The following is a 22970-nucleotide window of genomic DNA, read 5'->3' on the forward strand; positions in this document are numbered from 1 at the left end:
TATTAGAATGAGTTCAAATATTAATTTAATATGAATTAGATTCATATTAAAACTATAGATTAAAATTTAATACACATTAAAACTATAGGTTATGAGAGAAATTTATATATGAATATGATTCAAATATGGATTAAATTAAATATAAAACATTTAATTTAGTAATAAATTAATTGAAGAATTAATTAATATTTTAATTTAATGTTATTTAATTACATATCATTTAACTAAATTAAAGTTATTGGTTATGTGAAAATTTGACAAAATATTTACAACATATAGCAATATTTTCAAATTTTATCAATAATAGATACTGATAGTCACTAGTAATAGGAGTCTATCAATGACTATCGTTGATAAAATTTAGAATTTTCCTATAGCTTATAAATATTTTAACTTATTTTGTTATTTTTTAAAATACTTTTAAATATTATTTAACCATTGATTAATTATTTTAAATTAAATCAATAACTCTACTATCTGGGAGTTAGGAAACTTGGAAAGCATCCCACGAATCCCGATCTCACTCTTCCTCTTCTTTGTACTGAAAGAAAAGAGAAGGTTGGTAATGCAAAATTGAACTGACGAACTCTCGAGTTTTCTACGTAATCTCTATTTGAAAGAAAATAAAAATTCTCACTCATCTTATTTCCAAAATTCAATTGGTTACCAGAAATCAAACTTCCCTTACTCGGAGAGTAGAAAAAAGGTTACAAATGGTGACGACTTTCCAATTGACATTTTACATTTAGAGTCAACAACAAAAGTAAGTTTCGATTTGTTTATAACTCTATAATTTTCATGTCAAGCATGTTTAGTCAATAATAGTTATTTTACGGTCAGTATGTCTTTGTATAACCATTAATTTACTAATGTATTGGTATTTCTAAAATCCCAAATTAAAATTGGGAATTGGTCTCTCTAAAGTTTTCGTTGCATAAGGGCTTTAATCCCCTTTAGATGAAAGAATTTTGTTTAGTATTTGGTATAATTTGGGTTATGTTAGCACCAATTAAAGTAATGAACAAAACAGTAATTTTTTTTTTTAATAATAGATCTTATGTCAGCATCACACTGGATTATGAAGAATCAACACTTCAAGGATATGACGATGAAAAAAAGTAACCGTCGACATAAAAGAACTATTCCAAGTATAGTGGTGAAACATCCAACGATCTTTCCAAATCGTTGGCCTTAAAAGAATTGCTGACACCACATCATTGCATCGACAAATATACCTTTAGCTAATGTCATGTTGCTAGCGTCAACATAGGTTAGATTCAATGTTTTTCCTCTTCCCATCTGTAGTTTCAACATATGCTGACACTTCTTTTCCATTCGTCGTCATAGGCTTTTTTGACGAACTTATGCTGACAGTTACCATTGATAGTGACGTGGCGTTGCCACCGAAATAATGTTTATAGTATATATTTTTATTTTAAATCTTTTTTAGAATTTTTTTATATTTTTTATTCTTAAACTCTAATATAATTTTGAATTTCAAGTGTTCACAATTTTAGGTGTTATTCTCCTTTAGTCTTAAACTCTTACATGATTTTATGCATCATAATGAAACTAACACTTTTATGGAACTTGTTAGTCGCTAAAGTGTCACTTAGACATATTTAATTTGTTCTGAAGGTGAGAGTGTCAATTCTTAAGAACTTTTTACATGGATTACATGTTTTTTTTAGTTGGTGGATTGTATTACTCTTTTTAATAGCTTTAATTGATCATGAAACTTTGATATTCAAATGACTTGGTCACTTTAGTCTTAAATTATTACTTATTACTAAGATATTCTTTTGATGTGTGTGGGGGAAAGAAGGGGAAGAGAAATGGAGTGAAAAAAGCTAACTTAGATTTATGGTGAGTATCATTCATATTAATACATTCAGTTGAACACTAAAATGAATGTTGAGTTTTATTAGGTCTTGCACGAATCCATCGAAGTGGTGAAGCTATCAAGCAAGTGATTGATGTTTAGTTAGTCGGAGAACTTGATGTAATGTAATTACTCATCACAGTTTCTTGTTGTTTGCTTGTACTTGCCTCTTTGGAGACATTCAATTGTATTTTGCTACTGTGCACTTTATTATTTGTAAAATTTCTTATTTATATTTATATCAAATTTGTGTTCAAATAGAATAAATGGATAAAAATCATGTGTGCAATAATAAGATTCATAGATAAAATAAAATATCAAACATGTATTTGTTGGCAACACAAAAGTGTTATAAATATGAAATTATGTAACAATAAAAACGATTCGTGATATATTGAAAATTTGTTAACATAAAGTATTTGTCAAATCTGTTTGAACGTTCTTGACAATAAAGTGTCATGATTTAGATATTTTTGGCAAGAAAATAAATGTTATTGTATATTCTTTTTTGTTTGTTGTCAATAATTAATTAGCCAATTTTAAATCAATTGATAATTGATAGCATACCATAGTAAATTTGGCAAGACAGTTCATCATTATTAATAATTATAAATTGTTGGCAATTATTTATTGTCATTAAAATTTTAATGATGACATTCTTGGAAAATTGTTGTTGATATTTTTACTTTACATACGATAGGACTTGAAATAAGTGTCATAAATACTGTTTGTGACAATTTGTAGATGTTCATTATTAGAGCAACTTCAATGATTTGTGGTGTCATGCAGTCGTTAAAGACCTAATTCTTGTAATGATAAATCAGTTACAACGTTGAGTGTGGTCATCTCTTAGGGTATTACGTATCAAGTCACTGCAAAAAATAACGGATATGAAGTTAATGAAAAAGTTTAGTAATGTTATAGCATTATATAGAAATGCAATAAATGCGCTATAATAAACTAGGAAAGCATAGCTTATTATACATTACTATAAACATATTTTTTATAACATTCTTTTATTAAAACTATAATATGTTTTATATACCTAAAATTATGTGTGATTCTTAAATTATGATATCATTTTCAAACGTTATATTAGTTTTAATCAATCTAGTGCTAATTTTCAAACGTTATATTAGTTTTAATCAATCTAGTGCTAACAACGTTATTTTTGTGTTTTTAAATTACTATAACTCTTCTAATAAACTTTTATAGCATTTTTAATTGATTATTTTTTCTAAATATAATAAACCAGTTTGTGTAACAAGATGAAAAAGTTCATGAAACTGTCCAGTTTTTTTTTTTAAATATTTCAGGTTCAATCTTTTTTTTCATCTGTCTTTCTTCTCTCTTCTGCCATTTTTTTTCTTTTCGTATTTTTTTCTTCCTATACAATTTTTCTTTTATTTTTCTTAAACTGTTATTTGGTTCAAGATCGTCTACCGAGTATAAAATATTAAAATTTTTATTTTTTTCTTTCAAATTGTTATTTGGTTGTTTCAAAAATATAAAAGATTGTGAAAAAAAAATTCATTGGATATTGGATAGCCAAATCTAAACGATCATGTACCAGTCAAATCTAAACGATTTGTGTACGAACAATCTTTATAAAATCTTGAAAAATAATTGTTGAGATTTAGGAATCCAAATTTAAACAATCAATTTAAAAGATTGTATACCAAAAAAATTATGAAAAAATCGTTTAGATTGATCTTGTAAAAAAGAATAGCTAAACGATAGTTTTCTAAATACTAAACAATAATTTCTCAAATATATTGCGTTCGGAATGCCAATTAATTGGGGGTATTTCATGGTTCATCACTGAGCTTTTTCCGTTTTCGAAATTATTCTTATAAATATTTTGCCTTGTTATATTCTTAAAAGCCCTTTCTTATTTGCTTACATAAGTTTTTCATAGCTTTTACTAAGATTTTTCTTTGTTGCTACATAGCTGTAACTTTCTTTTCTCAACAATATATTATTAATTTAATTTAGTTTTTGTTGCTAAACATTAATTCATTTTGTTGTTTGGATTTCTTTCTTCTTTCTTCTATTTTTTTACATTGAGTTTCATTTAAATTAATTAAAAATTGGTTTTTAAAAGTTAAATCAACCGATTTGAAATATTTCGGGTTCGTTTAGATTGAATTAAGAATAAAATGTTTTTCAATAATACATTTTCTTCTAAACATTTTTTTTGTAAATGAGTTTAAAATTTAAACCGTTAATGTTTGGTTAGACTTTTTTATAAGTGTTTATATGTGAATTTGGATTTTAAAATTTTCTCTAAAATAGATTATTTTATAAATGAATTTTTTAAAAATACATTATTTTAATTTATCAAATAATACCATGCTTTTCAAATAGTTTTTTTAACAAAATTAAACACTTTAGAATCTCAACCAAACACACCCTTCACAATTATAAAATAAAGTAATAATATACGAAAAATTGGTAGAATAAAAAAGATAGGACGATATTTTGAAGAACATTTTACAAAAATATTTACAAGAATCTAAAATTTTGGTATTGTAAATATTTTAATTTATTTTGTTATTTTAAAAAATGTTGGTAATTTTAATTAAAAATATAAATGGGTGGAATTGTGATTCACATCTCAAATTTTATTTTTATTTTTTATTGAGCATAATCATAGCACATTTGCTTCTGGTTTAATTTGTGGCACCATTTGTTTTAGAAAAACTTTTGGTTTTTGTGAACTCTTGGTGCCAACACAATTGAATCTCTTTTCAACAATTCTTTTTCTTCTTTTTGGATATGTTTATGAACATCATTTTGTCTTTCTTTTCTTCTTTTTTATTTTCTTAAATTTGATACAAATTAAAGATGCTTAATTACTCTTTTACACACATTTCAGTTTGCCATATTTAGTCTCCAATTTAAAAGCTTACTTGTAATTTTCTATTGCCTTTTAAGACTCTCCTTGTTTAATTCATTCATCAATCAAATAGAAAAATATTTATATTATATAAAACAATTCAAAAAACGAAAAATCCCACACGTCCACATTGAAAAAACAAAAAATGCTCCGATCAATACACGATTAAGTGAACATTCGCACGCTTAATATATTTGCTAGAGATAGTTTAGATTTGACTATACGATCTTATGTTAATATCCAACAACTTTTTTCAACATCTTTTATATTTGTTAGATTTGATTGTAGAACCAAATCTACTAATATCCCAATGGTTTTTGTTCAAGATCGCGTAACAAGATTTTTTAGATTTTGTACACGATCTTGAACCAAACAACACCTTGAAAAAAACAATACAAGATTCATGATTGATGGAAGAAGAATTGCAGAAAAAGAAGAGAAGAAAGAAGATGAAAATGAATGACAAATCTGAAATATTTTTAATAAATGACCGATTTCATAGACTTTTTGATTTTGTTGTACGGACGGTAAATATTTTGGTGTTTTGTTATATTTTATATGAAAATTAACTTTTAAAAAATTTGATTCCTAATCTTTTAACTAGATTTATTTTAGTTAATCATATTTTCAAATTGTTGAATGCGTCAATCAACAAACAGGAAAACAACAATAACAACCGGGAGTTGGTAGCCTAGTTCGATAGTAGAGCACTTACGCCTAGGGTAATTAATGTACGTAGGAAAGACAATCCATTAAAATTATAGTGACAACCGTAGAGCCTAGATAATGATTCATATATTTGATAATAATTCACTTTTTTGATATGCTTTAATAATATATTATTGATATACTTGATAATGGTACATTGTTAATAATACTACAATGAACAACATAAAATTAAAAAGAAATGAAAATCACGTAGTAAATATATCAACCAACTAATACATTATAAGTATATCACAACACTAATATACAAAACTAAGACAAAGTAAAACCAAAACAAAATCAATATAAAAAAATAAAATAAAATGACTTAAAATCATATTCAACTCAAAATACATATAGAATAAACTAAAAAAACAAACAAAATGAAGTTAAATTACTTTTATCAACCATAATTATATTTTATATTACAATTATTATACTTTTCATATTCTAAAATCAAGTTACTATTAATTAGGGTCTTAAACAAAATAGGAAAATACATAAATAATGAGTCGGAACGTTAAAAAAGAGGAAGAGAAATAGAGTACTGTAGTTTGGTGGGCATAGCAAGGAATACCTTTCTCCTATTCCTTTTCCCTTTTTGCTTACTCCTACGTGTTCCACTTACAACCGCTCAAACCCTAAAGAAACAAAAGATGAAATTTCACAAAACAAATCAACTTTCAAAATGGACACCACAAACATGTCTCTTTTTCACATCATACATTGTTTTTACATAATTTTTTGGAAACCCTTTCTTCTTTATATCTTATTTATTGCAAAAAAGCTTACAGGTGGTGCCTTTGAGTTTAAAAAGAAACTCCACACTTTTCTCTTATCAGAGAGCAAAAGGAAACAAACTACTTTTCATAACAAAACATTACAAAATAAACAACAACTCTCTCTCTTTCAATCCACTAATACATATATCCTCTTCATCTTTCAATGTTATGTTTCAATTATGATTTGGTATATCTTTTTAAAAAAGTTTTGGTTCCGTCTAACTTTGGACTATGTTTGTTAAAATGTTAGAGGCTCACAATTCACGTGTAGACCATTAGTAGTTCGGTGTGTCATTATATATTTAAGACGATACGAAGTGGTCGACCTCTTAAAAATGATTAATTTTAACTAATAATAAAAATGAGTGCACACTACTCCTTTCACCAGTGTGTAATTGAATATAATCTTCATTTAACACACTTAGGAAAGCAAGTTTAGGAGATAACTTTTTTAAAAATATTTATTAGATTTGAATACACTTTTATTAACAAAAGAAAAAGATTATCTCAAACTCTCCATTGTGATTTCTATGTTTGTTTAATTAAAAGTTTAACAGGTCACACAATAAGCTAAAGTTAGCTAAATGAAATTGACATCTTCAATCCTTCCTCTTCCTACTATTATTGTAATGAAAAAATATTAGAATTTTAGAATTTAATTATGAGTTCTCATAATGCACAAACTTACAATTCAATTCGTAAGCTAAATTGGAAAATTATTATTAAAAAAACCCATCTCTTGTACGTACCATTCTAAACTAAAAAAGTATACCCCAATGCCACTATGGATTCTTTATTTGTTGTAACTTTGCTAACAAAGGTGTGGTGTAGAAAATAGACATACAAAAGTGATACATACTGAATAATTTTTAGGATATGGAAATTTATAGTTATCATATTTTATGCTGGGTGAAAAATAATTACAAAGTGCTTCGAGAAATTTCGTTTCTCTCCTTTGAACGGGATGGAATTCATATTACAACAAAATTCAAGGAAATTATATCAAATGACAAAAACATTTAGAAAAAAAATCGTCCATGAGACCTATTTACTGCATATTCAAAAAATATAGTAATATGAGTTGTAAGGGTTGGAGTATAAATATTTGAGATAGGGAAGGAAAAGAAGGGGAGAAGATTCTTAAAATGGTCCCAAAAGTGAAGGCATAGGAACATAAATACAACACCCAATTCAACCAACCATCTCTCTCTCTATTTCACCTTCTAAGAATATATATATATGTGGTTAAAGTAAGCCAATCCAAGGAGAGGATCATAAGCATCAAGACATCAACCAAACTTTATCTCCAATTGGGTTATGTGTGTGAAGGGAAATGATCCCTTTCAACTCTCAACAAGTTGCTTTCCAAAACCAATATCACTATAAATATGTTTTGGTGTTTTTCACAACAGACCACATAAATGCCCTATCTCATCCCAATAATATAACTTTGGCATCCTCATTCCCTTGCTTTGCCCTCACTTTTCTCTCTACTTTCCTACTCATTTTGGGGCTTTTTCGTCTTTGTATTTACCATTTTTATCGCATATTTGTTTAGATGTACTCTTTCATATAAACTCAAAGACATGACCTTCCCAATTAAGACTTTAGCAGAGTATGCTTTATATATCCAAAAGTTTGAATCTCACCTTTATCTGTAATTCTACAAACTATGTACACATGTGGCTAGAGATTAATACATAAGTTCAATTTATCTCTGTGTTCTTTCTTCAATCTAATTGAAAGTAGAAAAATGTAGTTATCTAAAATCAGCTGATTGGATAAGACCTCATGTCTCTACTTTCTTCATTGTTAACTAAACAAAAAGTTGGACGCATGCATTGCTAATAATCGTTATAAAAAAAATTGTCTATAAATATTGATCTTTACTTAAGTTAATCATGTGAACGCATGACATTCAATAATTGTAATCTTTCAATTAATTGAAATGTAGGTTAATCATGACATACACGCAATTCATAATCTAAAATCATATTCTATTCAATAAAGTTGTTATTGACAAATGAAATTATTAGTGAAACTCTGAATACTATAATCTTGAATCCGATAATCTTGAATTCAGTAAACTAAGGTCTCGAGGCTATCTCGAGTATGCTTGAAATTTATAGAGGCATAAAATGTGGATGAAGTTTGAGTATATAGCCTACACAGTCTATATAGTATATGAATAAGGTTGATCGTCTTATTATGAGGACACTATTGATGCGGCCCACATTGTAGTTAGTACAAACGATGTGATCCTGAATCGTTCATGTGACATGTGAAATAGAGGGATATTCTATGTAAAGACTTCACATAAGACTAAAACCATGATATAGTCACTTTTATGATATAACACCATTGACTAAATAAAACTAACTATTTTTATTATTGGTGACCTATGTAACTTATTCTTAATTCTGAGCTAACTATAAATACTTGTTCACATAGGATTATCCTTAGATCTGCATAAGTGATGGAAACTCAACATCGCTGGCTCAATAAGCCTTCCATTTGAGGGGTAAGATTAGATGAATAGCTGAAGACATAGGGTGCAAGACGTAATTCACTCTTATCCATTATAGGGTTAGTTGATAGGTTATTCCCTTAATGACTGAATCCAGGTCTTGAAATAAGGGTCCTACCTTCTCATTGTCCATAGAAAAATCAAGTTTATAGGTTGGATCTTAAACTAATTGTTTAATAGTGGATCAGTGAGACTTAAGGAACAAGATGTGATCTAAAGGGGTAAAACGATAATTTTGACCTAGCTGAGATTAAGAACAACCCGTGAAATATTAACTTACTAATTATGATTGTATCAAATGGACACAAATGTATTTATAGTGATGGGATTGTAACTACGTGATTTTAGTGGAATGACCTGTTAGTTAACAAATGTTGATTAGCTCTATCTAAAAGAGTTTAGTAAGTTAATATCGGATTGTTGGAGTCCATGATCTATAGGTCTATTAGTTTATTCTATTAGCTCATATGGAATGAACTTAGAATAGTACGATAAAATAATTTTAATTGTTTGAATTAGGTAAAGAGAGAAAAATCGACAAATATATGTGATATATCCATCAGTTATTAGTTTGAAGATAAAGCTTTTATGTTTCAACGTGATTTACATATAAAAAAAAATATCGATGTGGATTCGTACTCGAAAGCTCACAAGTGATGGAAATGGTCGAAGTTGTAAAAAGTCAAAGAGTTGATTTTTAACTTTGAAAAGTCAAACTTTGACTAGCAATATATTCAAATATGATTTGAATTTCAAGAAAATGAATGCAAATTCATGCTTGTGAGGTCAAAACAGACAAAATGACAAAAAAGTTGAATTTTGACTTCAACTAAAATTGTGAAAAGACCATTTTGCTCTTGACTAACGTAAGATTCTCCCACTAACTTTAGTAGACTATGTGGTAGCATAAGATTTTGACACCAAACCTACTCTAAAGCCCACTAAAGTATTAGTTGAATGTGAGGCGTGAACTAATTACGTGCATCCATGCATCTAATTAGATTATTTAAGGAGAGGCTTTTCAAATGTTGAATTTTTTTTAGCATTTTAGTTATTTTTCTTTCTAAAATAAGAAAAAATCTCACCAAAGAAACCATTCCTAAACCTTTGGCATTTCTTCAATTTCCATCTATATCTCTCTCATAAATCTTTCACCCATCACGTCCCATAACTTGGTTCTTAGTTAGGAGAATAGCAAGTCAACACTAGTGGTAGTTTGTGTTTGTGTTCGCGAGAAGATTACGAGCAAATTGAAAACTACAAAGGTATGGTTTCTTAAAATCCTAGTTTTTTTATTTATTAAAATAGTAAAAAACATGTTAATTTCTAAATAGCTTATATTCAATTAGAGTTAAATTTGATCTGTATTGTGCTACGCATGTCTACTGCTTTTCATCAACATCATGATTAAAAAATATAGATTAAACAAACTACATGATTGCATCAATAATTATAATTAGTAGTGTAAAGCACTCAAGATAAAAAATCTAAAGAATTGTAGACTCTCGATCCTTCAAAACTTTATGCACGTTGCACAACAAAGTGAGCTAGCTTAATTTGGTTACGGTGAACATGAGAGAACACAACAACTCTTAGATTATCATCTTGATTCTTAGCTTCAACAACAAAGAAATAGACTTCCAAACAATCAAAGTCAAACACAACATTCAAGATATGAAGAGAAGAAATAGTCTCAAGCCTAGAACTTATAGCCATTAAGAATCTTCACTTCCTAGCCAACTGATGAACTTCAAGCTTGCAAGAAAAATATGCCCCAAATTGACCTAGAAGCACCCAACCCAATCCAACCAAGTTATGCATTAGTGTTTAACTTTCAAGATAGAAAACTGCAAAATGATGTATCTTATTGTTGATTTTTTTTTTTTTTTTGCAATGTCTCTTTTTAGAGGAGTTGGTTACATACTCCCCCGATAACTAATGGGGTTATTTTAGGGACAAGTGTCGTTAGCAATGATACATTATCTTAATATTTTGTTACAAATAGTGAGCTTGGGTCATGTTGAAAGTCGAAGGGTAGTTGAGATTTACTGTCGGCTAGTTTTTTATTATTTTAATTAGGCTCGTGTTAGGTATAAATATTTTCTCCTTTGTACCTTTATTATCATAAGAAAATAATAGAAAATATCAACATCGTGGTTTTTCTCTTTGTACTAGGGTTTTCACATAAATTTGTGATTTTTCTACACCTCTACTAATATGGTACCAAAGCGAAATATCAAAGAATCCTAAACAATCAAACATTTGATGAAACTCAAGAAGAAGAGGCAACTTTCGACATCAGTGCAACCATCATTGTTGCAGTTGATGCTCGGATCAACATCACCATGGATGAGTGATTTTGGCATTTTTAAAACATATCGACCAACCTTCCTGCCCAGCCACAACTTTTTAGAAACCAGCAGCCTTTAATCACGAAAGACCCTCACATGCCTTCGGTCTAGATTCCTTCACATGTGCCACCTGGTCCTCGCGTAGTGTCGCGACACTTACACCTTCACTGTATGTATCGTCCCACCTGTTGCCGTTAGGGCTTAATTAGCTACCGACCCTTGTTCAGTCTTCTGTTGTTGGTGTGGTGTGTTGCCTCTTGTTGGGTTAGCCAAAAATCCAAATGGCTGCCTTGAGGTTGGAAATCCAACCCCTCGACCTTTGAGGTAAGTGAGTCCTTAGCACAGTCAAGGACACATGAGCAGGGTTCGTCTCCTGGTATTGCTCGACATCAATTAGACATGCTATAATAGAAATTGCAACGATTAAGGCAACGTTAGGGGCTCCATTCAAAACCCATTTGACCTCACCAGTGTATTCCAAAAATTCGATAACCTCACTTCCTACTTTGTTCTTTTCTTATGTGTCCAATCTAGTGACACAATCTACATGTTATTTTTCAAGGGAGAAATTGAATGGTCAAACCTATTTTTTCGTGGTTCCAATCTATTAAAATGATCATAATGGTGCCACAAGTTTGGTTTCTTGACAGGAGAGATACCTCATCCTACACCGAGAGATCCTTAGGAACAATACCAAAAAGCAGAGGACTCTTTTATTCAGTCCATGAATGCAAATAAGGGACAATGGATGTGACATGAACCTATACAGAGAAATTGTATGAAATTTAAGAGACTTTACCTTATCATGCAAGAAATGAACCTATACAGAGAAATTGTATGAAATTATCCCAATAATGGCATACAATACTTCACGATCGAGGAGGTTGACAAAATATATGTTTTTCTTGGCTCCCATTGTCAGGAAGGGGTTACTTGTTCATTTTGAGGGATTGACTTTACATAATATGTTGCATTTGTCCTAAATTTTCTATAATCTATTGTCTATAAGCAAGCTTACTCATGAATTAAACTGTAAAATGACATTCTTACCTGATTCTGTTTAGTTTCAGGTTTTGAGCTTAGAGATGATGATTGGCTCTGCTCGACACAGTAAGGGACTCTACCTGTTTGATGATGACGCCTTGTCTAGTAACATTTCTAAGGACTAGTCTTTTATGTTCATATTTTACTACTTCAGAAAAAGACAGTATGTTGTGACATTTTCATTTAGGTGATAATTTGTAGAAATACAAGTTATTGTAGTCTTTTATATAGAATAATAAGACCAAAGTGCATAGTAAGTGTGTCAAAATGCGTAGCTTATGTTGCAAGTTCATAAATATTCAAAAATACAATTTACATAAGTCTTAATGCCTGCTTTACCTCGTTCCTACTATCCTACCGTATAATATAAACAAAAGAAGAGACTAGTGAATTGTAGAGGAACTCACGCAAAGACTGTATAAGAAGACCTTGCCTAGAAAGTACAATTTCTAGATGAGATCCATATCATCATGCGAGAAAAGGTTCACTAGAAGATAAAAGTGGTAGATGGAGTTGATGTGACTTGACAAAGGTTGCTTTGACGCTGACATGTTCAGAAAAATATAAGTTTTTCATCAAAATTTGCCTATAAAAAAAATTTCATCCCTACCAAGTAAAAGAGGTCTGAAGGGAATAGTGGAAGGTCGACTAAGAGAAAAGTTAAATGTTTGAATGGACCGACCCAAACCCTAGAGAGTGGTGGAAAGGAGTAGCCTTTCCACCGTATGTAAAAGTATTTCTTTCTCTTCTCAAGTGAGTTTATAGGTGAAAGCTTAAGGTCTGAGTAGAGAAGAATTCATGTTTTCGTCTCCCCTAACTTGTAATGTTCATCTCTATACTTTCTATTTTTTGTATTTCTCTACAATGTATTTATTCTTATTGTACAGTGGCTTAAGGCCTATATTCTTTAATACATTGCATATTTATACTTTTCCAATCTATCATCTCTTTACTATTCATCTGTCAATGTGTTATTTATAGTTTAGATCTGTGATAAGTTCTTGATAAGAAGCTTAACCCATAACTCTTATCGCGTTAGCTGAGTTATAATCATCACTTGACTCTTGTTCATCGCCAGTTACCCTAGAGGGCAAGTAGCAAGGATATGGCTAACGCGTGCAAAGAAGATTTTGGAGACAAACTTCACCTTAGCGAGATAACTTCCATCATTTGTGTCTCGAAAGGAGAACAAGTGTAGGTGTTTGGCGTCAAGAGGTTGTCACCCCTTAAAAGAGAAGTTCTATAAGTTTTGTAAGTAAAATCTTTCAGATATATCTTGCTTAACCAAGCTTAGTTATTTTCATCCCAAGAGGCGAGCAAGTGTGGGATTTAAAGACACCGAGAGGTGCTCACCTTAATCATAAGCTAGTTAATTGAGTTGTATTGCATCACGACTATCATGTAGCTTAATCACCTAATAGTACATAGACCTTTCTTCACCCTTTCTTTAGTACAAGTTAGTTCACTTTTTCATTTCACTTCCATCCTAATTCCACTTTATAGATTCTCTAGTGTAGATAAGTAGATATAATATAAACTTACACTTCTTTCCACCATATAGATAATTCTTTTATACCACTCGAATGAAAAGTAAACCCTAAAACTAAGCTTTGGTATAAATTTTCTGTGTTCGACCATAGATTACTCAGGAAATCTATTGTTTTGCTTATACTTGAGCAAGCAATAGAAAAACTTATACTCAACGAGGACTTAATATTTACGTGAAGATGAGGTACGTAGTAAGCATCTAGCTTGCAATGACCATGGCCAATGACTCATCACGTAGAATTAGATACAGTCATTCACAACACTATTGCAAACAACATTGAGTCCCCAAGTCTTCGTCCACCACTAGGCCACCACAACTTTCAGTATATGAAATATGTATTTTTCTCATCTTTTTTCTAAAGTTGATATTTCTACCCTGTCTTGTGATGTGTGTACTCAGGCTAAACAATATCGAGTCTCATTTTTCTCACAAGCATATAAGCCAACCCAACATTTTAGTACACTTGTCCATAGTGATGTTTGGGGACTATCCAAGGTCACTACCTCCTCTAGAAAACGATGCTTTGAACTTCATTGATGATCACACCTGCCTTACTTAGATTTTCCTCATCTCTGACAAATATAAAGTCACATCCATATTTTGGAACTTCTATCACACTATAGAAACACAATTTAATGCAAAGATTGCAATTCTACGTAGTGATAATGGTTGTGAGCTTTAAAACCACACCCTTAACGAGTTTTCATCCTCTAATAGAATTGTCCACTCGAGTTCCTATGCTTACACCCCTCAACAAAATGAGTTGTTGAGAGAAAGAACCATCACCGTTTGGAAGTTGCTCGTTCATTTGTGTTGTCTAGTTCTTTCCTTACTAAGTATCAAACGATGTTTTCTCATTGCAGCTCATCTCATCAACTGAATGTCTTCTCGTATCCTATACCTCCAAACCCCCTTAGAGTGTCTAAAAGATTTTTATCCTTCTACCCGTCTCATTTTTTATGTCCACCTTCGGATGTTTGTGTCCACAACCTATGTTCATAGTCATGGTCCTAACCAAACTAAATTCACCATTCGGGCTCAGACTTGCTTGTTTGTTGGATATGCTCTACACCAACGAGACTATAATTTTTTTCACTCATCCTCACATAAATGCTTTGTCTCCATGAATGTTACATTTCTTGAGGATTGTCCTTTCTTTCTCGTTAGCCTACTTCAGGGGGAGAGTGTGAGTGAAGAGTCAAACTATGTGGTTCCCTTAAAGTGTACCTATCCTACTCTGTTTACCTTATGTGACCCAGATTCTCATACTATAGTCCTACCTACAGACTAAGTTTCTTGGAAAACCTACTATAAGAGGAATCTAGGAAAGGAAGTCAAGTCGTCTCCGATCCAAAATTATGAACCTTTACAAGATTAAGGTATGACTGATTCCACTTGACTCACATATTAATAATAGAATGCATGAGCATGACGGGTTCAAGACGAATTCCACTAACGCACATTTCGACAGTAAGGTGGGTGAGAATGGCAGGTCTGAAAAAGTTGAATTTGAAGATACGGTTGAGAAGGACAGTGTTGATGAGGTTATTACAAATAAAGTGGACATGATTGATGAGAATAATGTCGTTGCAGAATATACTGAAAATGAAACCAATCAAGACTATCTAGAAAACATTTGTAAGTATGATGCCTTCTCTGGAAATGTACCAAATCCTGTACAAAGCACTGCATTTATAACTACGTTTGGTATGAAAACCTCTCACCCTAGTTTAGAGCCTTCATTACCAGCCTTGAGTTTACTACAATACCCAAGAATATCCACCTTGCCTTAAAAGGTCCTGAGTAGAAGACTGCTATCATGGAAGAAATGAGAGCCTTGGAAAAGAACAAGACATGGGATCTCTCCACACTTCACAAGGGACACAAGACTGTGGGATGCAAATAGGTGTTTGCATTCAAGTATAAAGCAAATGGCACCATTGATAGACATAAGGTTGGATTAGTTGCAAAAAGGTTCAGTCATACTCATGGGACTAACAATTCTGAAACTTTTTTTCATGTTGCAAAGTTAAACACTATTAGAGTCTTGTTGTCAGTTGTTATAAATAAAGATTGGCCTTTATATCAACTTGATGTTACGAATGCCTTCTTGAATGGATATTTAAAAGAGGAAGTGTATATGAGTCATTCTCCAAGACTTGAAGATTTGTTTTATAATTAGGTTTGTAAGCATCAGAAGTCTTTTGTATAGGTTGAAACAGTCATCGAGAGCTTGGTTTGATAGGTTTACCACTTTCATCAAGTCTCAGAGATATAATCAAGGGCACTTCGGTCACACTTTGTTCACAAAAATCTTCAAGACTTGGAAAATTGCAATATTAATTGTTTATGTTGATGACATTATGCTATCAAGGAATGACATCATTGAGATCGTGAAATTAAAAAAGAAGATGGAGTATGAGTTTGAAATTAAAGACTTGAGGAATCTGAAGTACTTCCTTGGGATGGAGGTTGCTAGGTCCAAAGGGGACATCTCCATGTCCACAGAGAAAGCACACCTTTGATTTATTAGCTAAAACAGATATGATGGGATGTTGTCTTGCTGATACGCCCGTAGAATTCAATGTCAAACTCGAAAATTCATGTAATAGAATTCCTCTTGATAAATAGAAATACCAGTACCTTGTGGGAAAGCTGATTTACTTGTCTCACACTAAGATTGACATCTCATAGGTTGTGAATATTGTTAGTCAATTCATGCAAGCTCCTTACAAAGACCACATGGAGGCAGTTAATAGAATTATGAGGTATTTAAAAGCAACTCCCAGTAAAGGATTGAGGTTCCAAAAGACTGACAAAATGTGTATTAAGGCCTATACTGACTCTAACTGGATAGGGTCTATTGTTGATAGAAAATCCACCTTGGGATATTGCACCTTTGTGTGTGACAATCTTTTTACTTAGAGAAGTAAGATGCAAGGAGTTGTGGCTCGAAATAGTGCTGAAGTAGAAATAGGGCTATAAGTTAGGGAATCTATGAGAAAATCTTACTCTTGAAGGTGTTGCATGATCTTCGTCAAGACTATGAGGTGCCTATGAAACTATTCTACAAAAACAAGTCAACTCTTAGCATTGTTAATGACCTGGTCCAACATGACAAAATCAAATATTTGAAGATTGCAAACACTTCATCAAAAAGAGACTAGATAGAGGTAGCATATGAATATACTCACAAAGGGGCTCCTCAAACAAAACTTTGATTCATGTGTTACCAAGTTGTTGGGTTTTTCCGACATTTACATCCCAACTTGAGGGGTATTAGAAATACTGGGCTTGAGTCATATTGAAAGCCCAATGGTAGATAAGATTTGCCTTAATTTTTTATTATTTTAATTAGGCTTGTGTTGCCTACAAATATTTTACCCTTTGTACCTTTATTATAAGAAAATAAAACAAAAAATATCAGTTTTTCTTCCTGTTCTAAGGTTTTTACATAAATTTGTGTTTGTTTTACATCTCTACTTTCAATAATTTTCGACAAATACAATCACATTGCATATCTGGAAATACCCCTTGTCGTTGCCATTTCTGTAATGCCAGAGAATTTAATTTGATTGTATCCAAAGTAAGCTTACACAAACGCAGTGCTTGGGTTCTTAACATCTGTATAACGTATTTATCACCTGTTACAGAGCTTATTGCAACTTGAATTTTTGTTGTTCAAGTTTTTGGAAAATCTTGGGCCTTCAGCTCGAGGAAGGTAATGAAGTGCGTTTTGCTCTTCCTTCAAAGGTTCCTGTGAGATTCTCTCTCGAACAACTGTCAAGAAGCTTCTTGTGTTCAAATACCTAAAACCATGACACACCATTGCAGATACCATTATGAAGATTGTATCTTTAAAGTAATATAAAGATAAATGATGAAAAACAATCCCACATACAAGGCAACCATTAACTTCCATAAATTCTCATAGTTGGTTCCACAGAGCGTACAATTCTCATAGTTGTAACTTGCACATAAAGAGCTCGTGGGTGTTATATCAGCATTTCAAAAATCTTCTAAGCCACCTGATATGCGTTCTTTCTAAATAAACAAATGTGGTGATAATTGTATTAGTCTTGTTTAGCAAGATATGACTGGTGGTATATCGACAGAATCAAATCTCATCCACTAAATTAGATGCATCTCACCTTCAGCTTGAATCTTTAAAACTATCCAACCACTTGAATAAGGTTAACAATACTGAAAATGAAGAAAAAATATTCAAAGAGAACAATACCTACGCTATGCTGTAGCAGCTTTCAATTAGTCTTCCATTAGCAAGTTAAAAAGCAACAAATATGTACATTCCCAATAAATAGACCATATTTTATAACTGAAATTTCTTAGCGATGCTAGAAATTGGCAATGAATTGAAATCTTTGTAACAGCAGGCACATCTTCTAGGCAACATCAAAACATGAGAAAGTATAAATATTTTTTACATCAGTTGAGAGGGAAATGAAAATTTGTCCTATTCATAAAATGAAGAAATCCCTCTCTTAAAATACAAGCAGATTTTTAAGTAACTTAACTGCTATATATTGTAATAATATTTCTTTACTATTCGCCTACTTGTACTCATTGCTTTCCCCCCGCCTTACCAAGGCTAGGCTAGTTTCAGACTTTGTTTCTTAACTTTAAATGGAATGGGAGTCACAAGACTTAAAGAATGCCGAGGAGCGGTGTTGTAGAAGGCTCTGTAGCTTACACGTTAATTTCTTTCTGCCCTCCAATTCTGATCTCTACTTGTATTTTGGGAATGCTTTACTGAGCTCCTTGAAGATGTTACCTCCAAACTGTACTAATTAATAAGGGAGTTAGATTCAGAACTCATTTAAGATATATCAACCTATAAGTAATTAACGGCAAGAACTTCCATATACACCTTGTACTTAGAGAACATGGTGCAGAAATGCTCAATTGAACTTGCTTCTCAAATTAACATGCCTAATTTGTAACAAATAAAGACCGATTGTCAAATAATACAACACATCCAATACGGAAAACAATTTGGATGTGGTTATCTAACCAAGTCTTGTTACTTTCCTCTCAAACTCACGCTCATCCGCTTTTGATTCAGCGAAAAACGTCTGGCCATGGCACGGTTGTAAAACTTTCTCATGTGTTCAGACAGCCGATGGATTCCTTTGAGATTACCATTTACTGAGAGCTGCATCAGAAATGAGTCAAACTTCCGAAAAGGGAGCTTCATTCCCTTGTTAACCACTTCCTCTAAAAGGAGACATGCATCACCAACTTTATTGCAACCAAAAAGCCCTTCAATCATTATACAATATGAATCAACATCCCGAGTGCAGCCATACCTATCCATTTCAAGCCAAATCTGGAAAGCTCCATTGTGATCGTTCATCTCAAAAAACATAGAAATCAACATGTTGTAAGTCTGTACACTGGGTAAGCAACCAACTTCAATCATTCTATCACAATGCCTGAGTGCATCATCACTCATTTTATTATCACAGAGAACCTTGAGGAAACAATTATAAGTAACTATATCAGGAGGGTAACCTTTCTTTCCCATCTCTTCCAAAAACATGTAAGCTTCCTGGACCTTTCCAGCCACGCATATCCCTTCAATCATTTCCTTATATGTAGAAACGTCGGGAAGGCAACCACTTTTTATCATGTATTCCAGAAACTTGAAGCATTCTTCCATTCTACCATTATTAACAAGAGCCACAATCATGATTGCATAAGTCTTTGCTGTGGGTGAAGACAAGGCAGAACCTTTTGTTCTCATGAACTCAAAGAGTTCACATGCTTCTTTCAACATCCCTGCTTTGCAAAAGGATGCAATAGCTGTGTTATAAGTAAAATTATCAGGATCGAAACCGAGCTCGATCATCTCTTCCAATACTCTCATCCCTCTTCCTGGGTTCCTAACTCTACACCAACCAAAAAACATTATATTATAAGTGTTCGCATCCGGCTTCAGTTTCTTCTTTACCTTCTTAAGCAAAGCTTCAGCATCCTCAACCAGACTACATTTACACAAAGCGTCCAATAACAAATTGAAGGCATTGATTTCTGGTTGTCTCTTCACAATTACCTTCTTCTTCTTTGCAAACTTTTGCAAACAAGTCAAATATTTGTCTGTATAATTCCTCAAAATCCCAAATAGAACCTCAACAGGAACAGTATTCTTGTCATTTCTCTTCATATAATCAAGAAGGTCACAAACAATTCGAAACTGCTTGACCTTGTACCTAGTGCTGGAGAGTATATCAATCATTTCATTATAAACTCGAGGCTCATGGGAATAGTTTTCTTGACGCGCAGCCCATGTAAAGAATCTAAACGCTAATTTCTCATCAAAACGAAGCCTATGGAGAATATCTGCAACTAAATCCGTAGTCAAATAGACGCCCACCTGATCAAGGGCACCCTCCATATCATGATGTGCGTAAGAATTATCCACAATAGCTCTGTGCAGTTTATCCGCATTGGTTTCTGGAATTTCTTCGCCTTCAACTTCATTGAGAGTACAGTAAAATCCTGATCGAACAAATTGTGAATTAAAAGGGACTAAAAATGTAATCGAACCCGAGAAAGAAGGAACGGAGACCGAGAACTTGGGAGAGTAATATAGAAGTGGTAGAATCGATGGACTTACAGACGATAAACGACCATTGATGCTGCGGAATGATGAAGGAAAATGATTTCGGAATTGAAGCAAGGTTTTGGAAATCCGATTCATGCTGAAAATCCAAATTTCACACACGATAGTGAAGACTAGGGAAGGCAAGAAAAAAAACAAATCAATAGAAGAAGCAACGGGAGTTGAGAAATAAAAGACTACGGCTGGCGGTGAAGAAGCCGATAGACGGTAGACGGCGGTGTTCTGCTGCTTAGCTTAACCATTTGCTTCGCATTTACCAAACAAACGCCCACCTTCGAATACAACATACCATTTTTAATTTTATCTTTTGGAAAATTTACAAAAGTAACCCATTTTTTGTTTTAGATTTAAGAATTACCGCACACCCTCCAACAACTAGTAATTTTGTTTTTCTCTATCAATGTATGTCGATTGCGATACTTACATTCTTTGCAAATTTGAAAAAACACTTTCAACATAATTTCTTGGTTTATCTCCACCAAGTTCAATGTCGAGATTGTTCTTTTTTTTTTTTAACTTGAAAATAAAGGGATTTATCGAAGGATCAAAATACTTTTGAAAGTTCGAGTGCCCATTTCGTGAACTATACGAGTTTTCTCCCAAAACTGAATAAATATCACTTTATTTAATTGCACCAACCTAATTAGTTCTATGTCGTCCTTTTCAACTTCCCTTATAATCCAAAGATTTTATCTTTTGCACATCCTACAACTTCTGTTGAGAAAGTGTCAAAACATGCAAACAAAATTCAATTAATTTATAGCAACTACAATACCTCTAATCTCACCTTGTCTTGAAGATTCTCCATCATATATTAATAACTAGGTGTGTAAACGGGTTGGGTTGGGTTGGCAACCCTAATTGTATTCTCAACCCAACCCTTAATATAGTTTCCATAGAGGTTAACCACATTTGTGCCTTGGTAGGGTTGTCCAAGGATCCATTGAAAGTTCAAGGGTTATACTTCCTGAAATCCCTCAAGTGCTTGGTTTCTGCTGACAATTGATTAGGTACATTTTGGGTTACAACTGGAGCCTGAACACCTGCAGTTGGGGTCTGAACAAAAGCTGATTGGGTTTGTTGGGTAGGTTGACGCTGAATCAGTTTTTTGAAATTTGTAGAGAATCTCAGTGTTGAGGTCGATCAAGAATAATCAATAAAAAAAATTACTAGTTGTCCAAAAGTGTGCTCGTTTTGAAATGTAAAACCAAAAGTTTGTTATTTCTCAAAATTTTCCATTTTTTTCTTTTTCTTTCTTTTTCTACAAAATACCAGCTTGTTTTGGGTATTGAATTTTATATCATAAAACTCGTAGATAGTAAATATAATTCGTTGATCATTATTAATAAAGTGTTATTATTATAATTTCGATAAGTATTATTGATTATATTATTAGTTTTGTCTTAATAACCTAAATCCAATAAACTAACATCCTAAGTTGTTTGATGAGTCTTGAACAGTATGTAGAGATATAAAGGGATCAATGTTTGAGGTACAACTTAAGGGGTCTATATATAGTGATAAGGTTGGGTACCTTATCCTGATAACACTACTGATACAACTCACTTTGTATTTGATACAAACACAATGATCCAACGCATTCATGTAGGTGACATGTCAGTGATGATATCATATGCAATGAGTTTTCATAAGATCGAACTACGAAATAGTATCCACTAGATGTAACTCCGTTAACTAGTTAGGTTTCTATTTCATTAGAATAATTTAGGTAACTTAGTCTTAATCTTGAGTGTATTATGAACTCGTATTCACGGAGGATTGTCCTTTGATTTCTACGAGTGAGAGTGATCAGATTGTCAACACAGTATGTTTATCATTTTGGGGGCAAGACCATGTGGACAACTGGAAACATAATCACACAAAATGGAATTCACTTCTTCCCGACTTTAGGGTAAGTAGATAAGTGGTCTCGTAAATAGTGTCTCCAGGACTTGAACAAAAGACCCTACCCTCTCTATAGCACGAGAGGGTTTCTGTTTATTGATTGAACCATAAACAGATTGTTCATTAGAGAAGCAATGATATTTAAGGACTAGAAGTAACCTAGGGGTAAAACGATAATTTGACCCAACTAGTGTTTCGAACACTTGTGAATGACTAACTTACCATTATTGGTCTATATCCGTGGACACAGAAATATATCTATAGCGAGAAGAGTTCAATTGTGAATTTTTAGTGGAATGTATACACAGTTAACGAAGGGCACTAATCTTTAGTTATTTAATTGAGAAAAATGTTTAGTTAAATTCTTCAGATGCGAAGGGCACTAATCTCTTCATTTAAGCCAATTGTTAAAAATGTATATATAACATAAAAGTTAGTAAAAGACAGAAAACTCACGTTCAACCACCATTTTGGGCAGTTTTTTTTCCAAATTTCTTATATTAAAACTCACTGATTGCAGCTATTAGTGATAACTATCACTCATAGCTGCAATTAGTGGTAATTTTCTATTTTTCGTTTTTAATCAAATCGAGTAGGAGAGAATAATGAAATTCTATTAATTTAAAAATTATTAAATTCATAGAAAATTTAAATCTATTAATTAATTAACGATTAATCATCTA

The 22970-nt window shown here is 32.1% G+C and overlaps 1 protein-coding gene across 2 annotated transcripts; it reads right to left on the minus strand.

The window, feature by feature from the left end:
- Positions 1–18041: 18041 nt before the first annotated feature.
- On the minus strand, positions 18042–20669 carry LOC101209185 (pentatricopeptide repeat-containing protein At1g73400, mitochondrial). 2 transcript variants are annotated; one of them, XM_031881430.1, is made up of 2 exons: positions 18628–20669; positions 18042–18538 (listed from the first exon to the last, which is right to left on the minus strand). In XM_031881430.1, the coding sequence occupies exon 1, from the start codon at positions 20458–20460 to the stop codon at positions 18781–18783; it is 1680 nt and encodes a 559-aa protein (XP_031737290.1). In that variant the 5' UTR covers positions 20461–20669; the 3' UTR covers positions 18042–18538; positions 18628–18780. The 2 variants fall into 2 exon arrangements, with proteins under 2 accessions (XP_031737290.1, XP_011649074.1); XM_011650772.2 differs by having other exon boundaries at positions 18042–20258; positions 20377–20668.
- Between the last annotated feature and the right edge of the window lie 2301 nt (positions 20670–22970).

The sequence above is a fragment of the Cucumis sativus genome, chromosome 2, assembly GCF_000004075.3.
Source record: "Cucumis sativus cultivar 9930 chromosome 2, Cucumber_9930_V3, whole genome shotgun sequence".
NCBI classification, from domain to species: domain Eukaryota; kingdom Viridiplantae; phylum Streptophyta; class Magnoliopsida; order Cucurbitales; family Cucurbitaceae; genus Cucumis; species Cucumis sativus.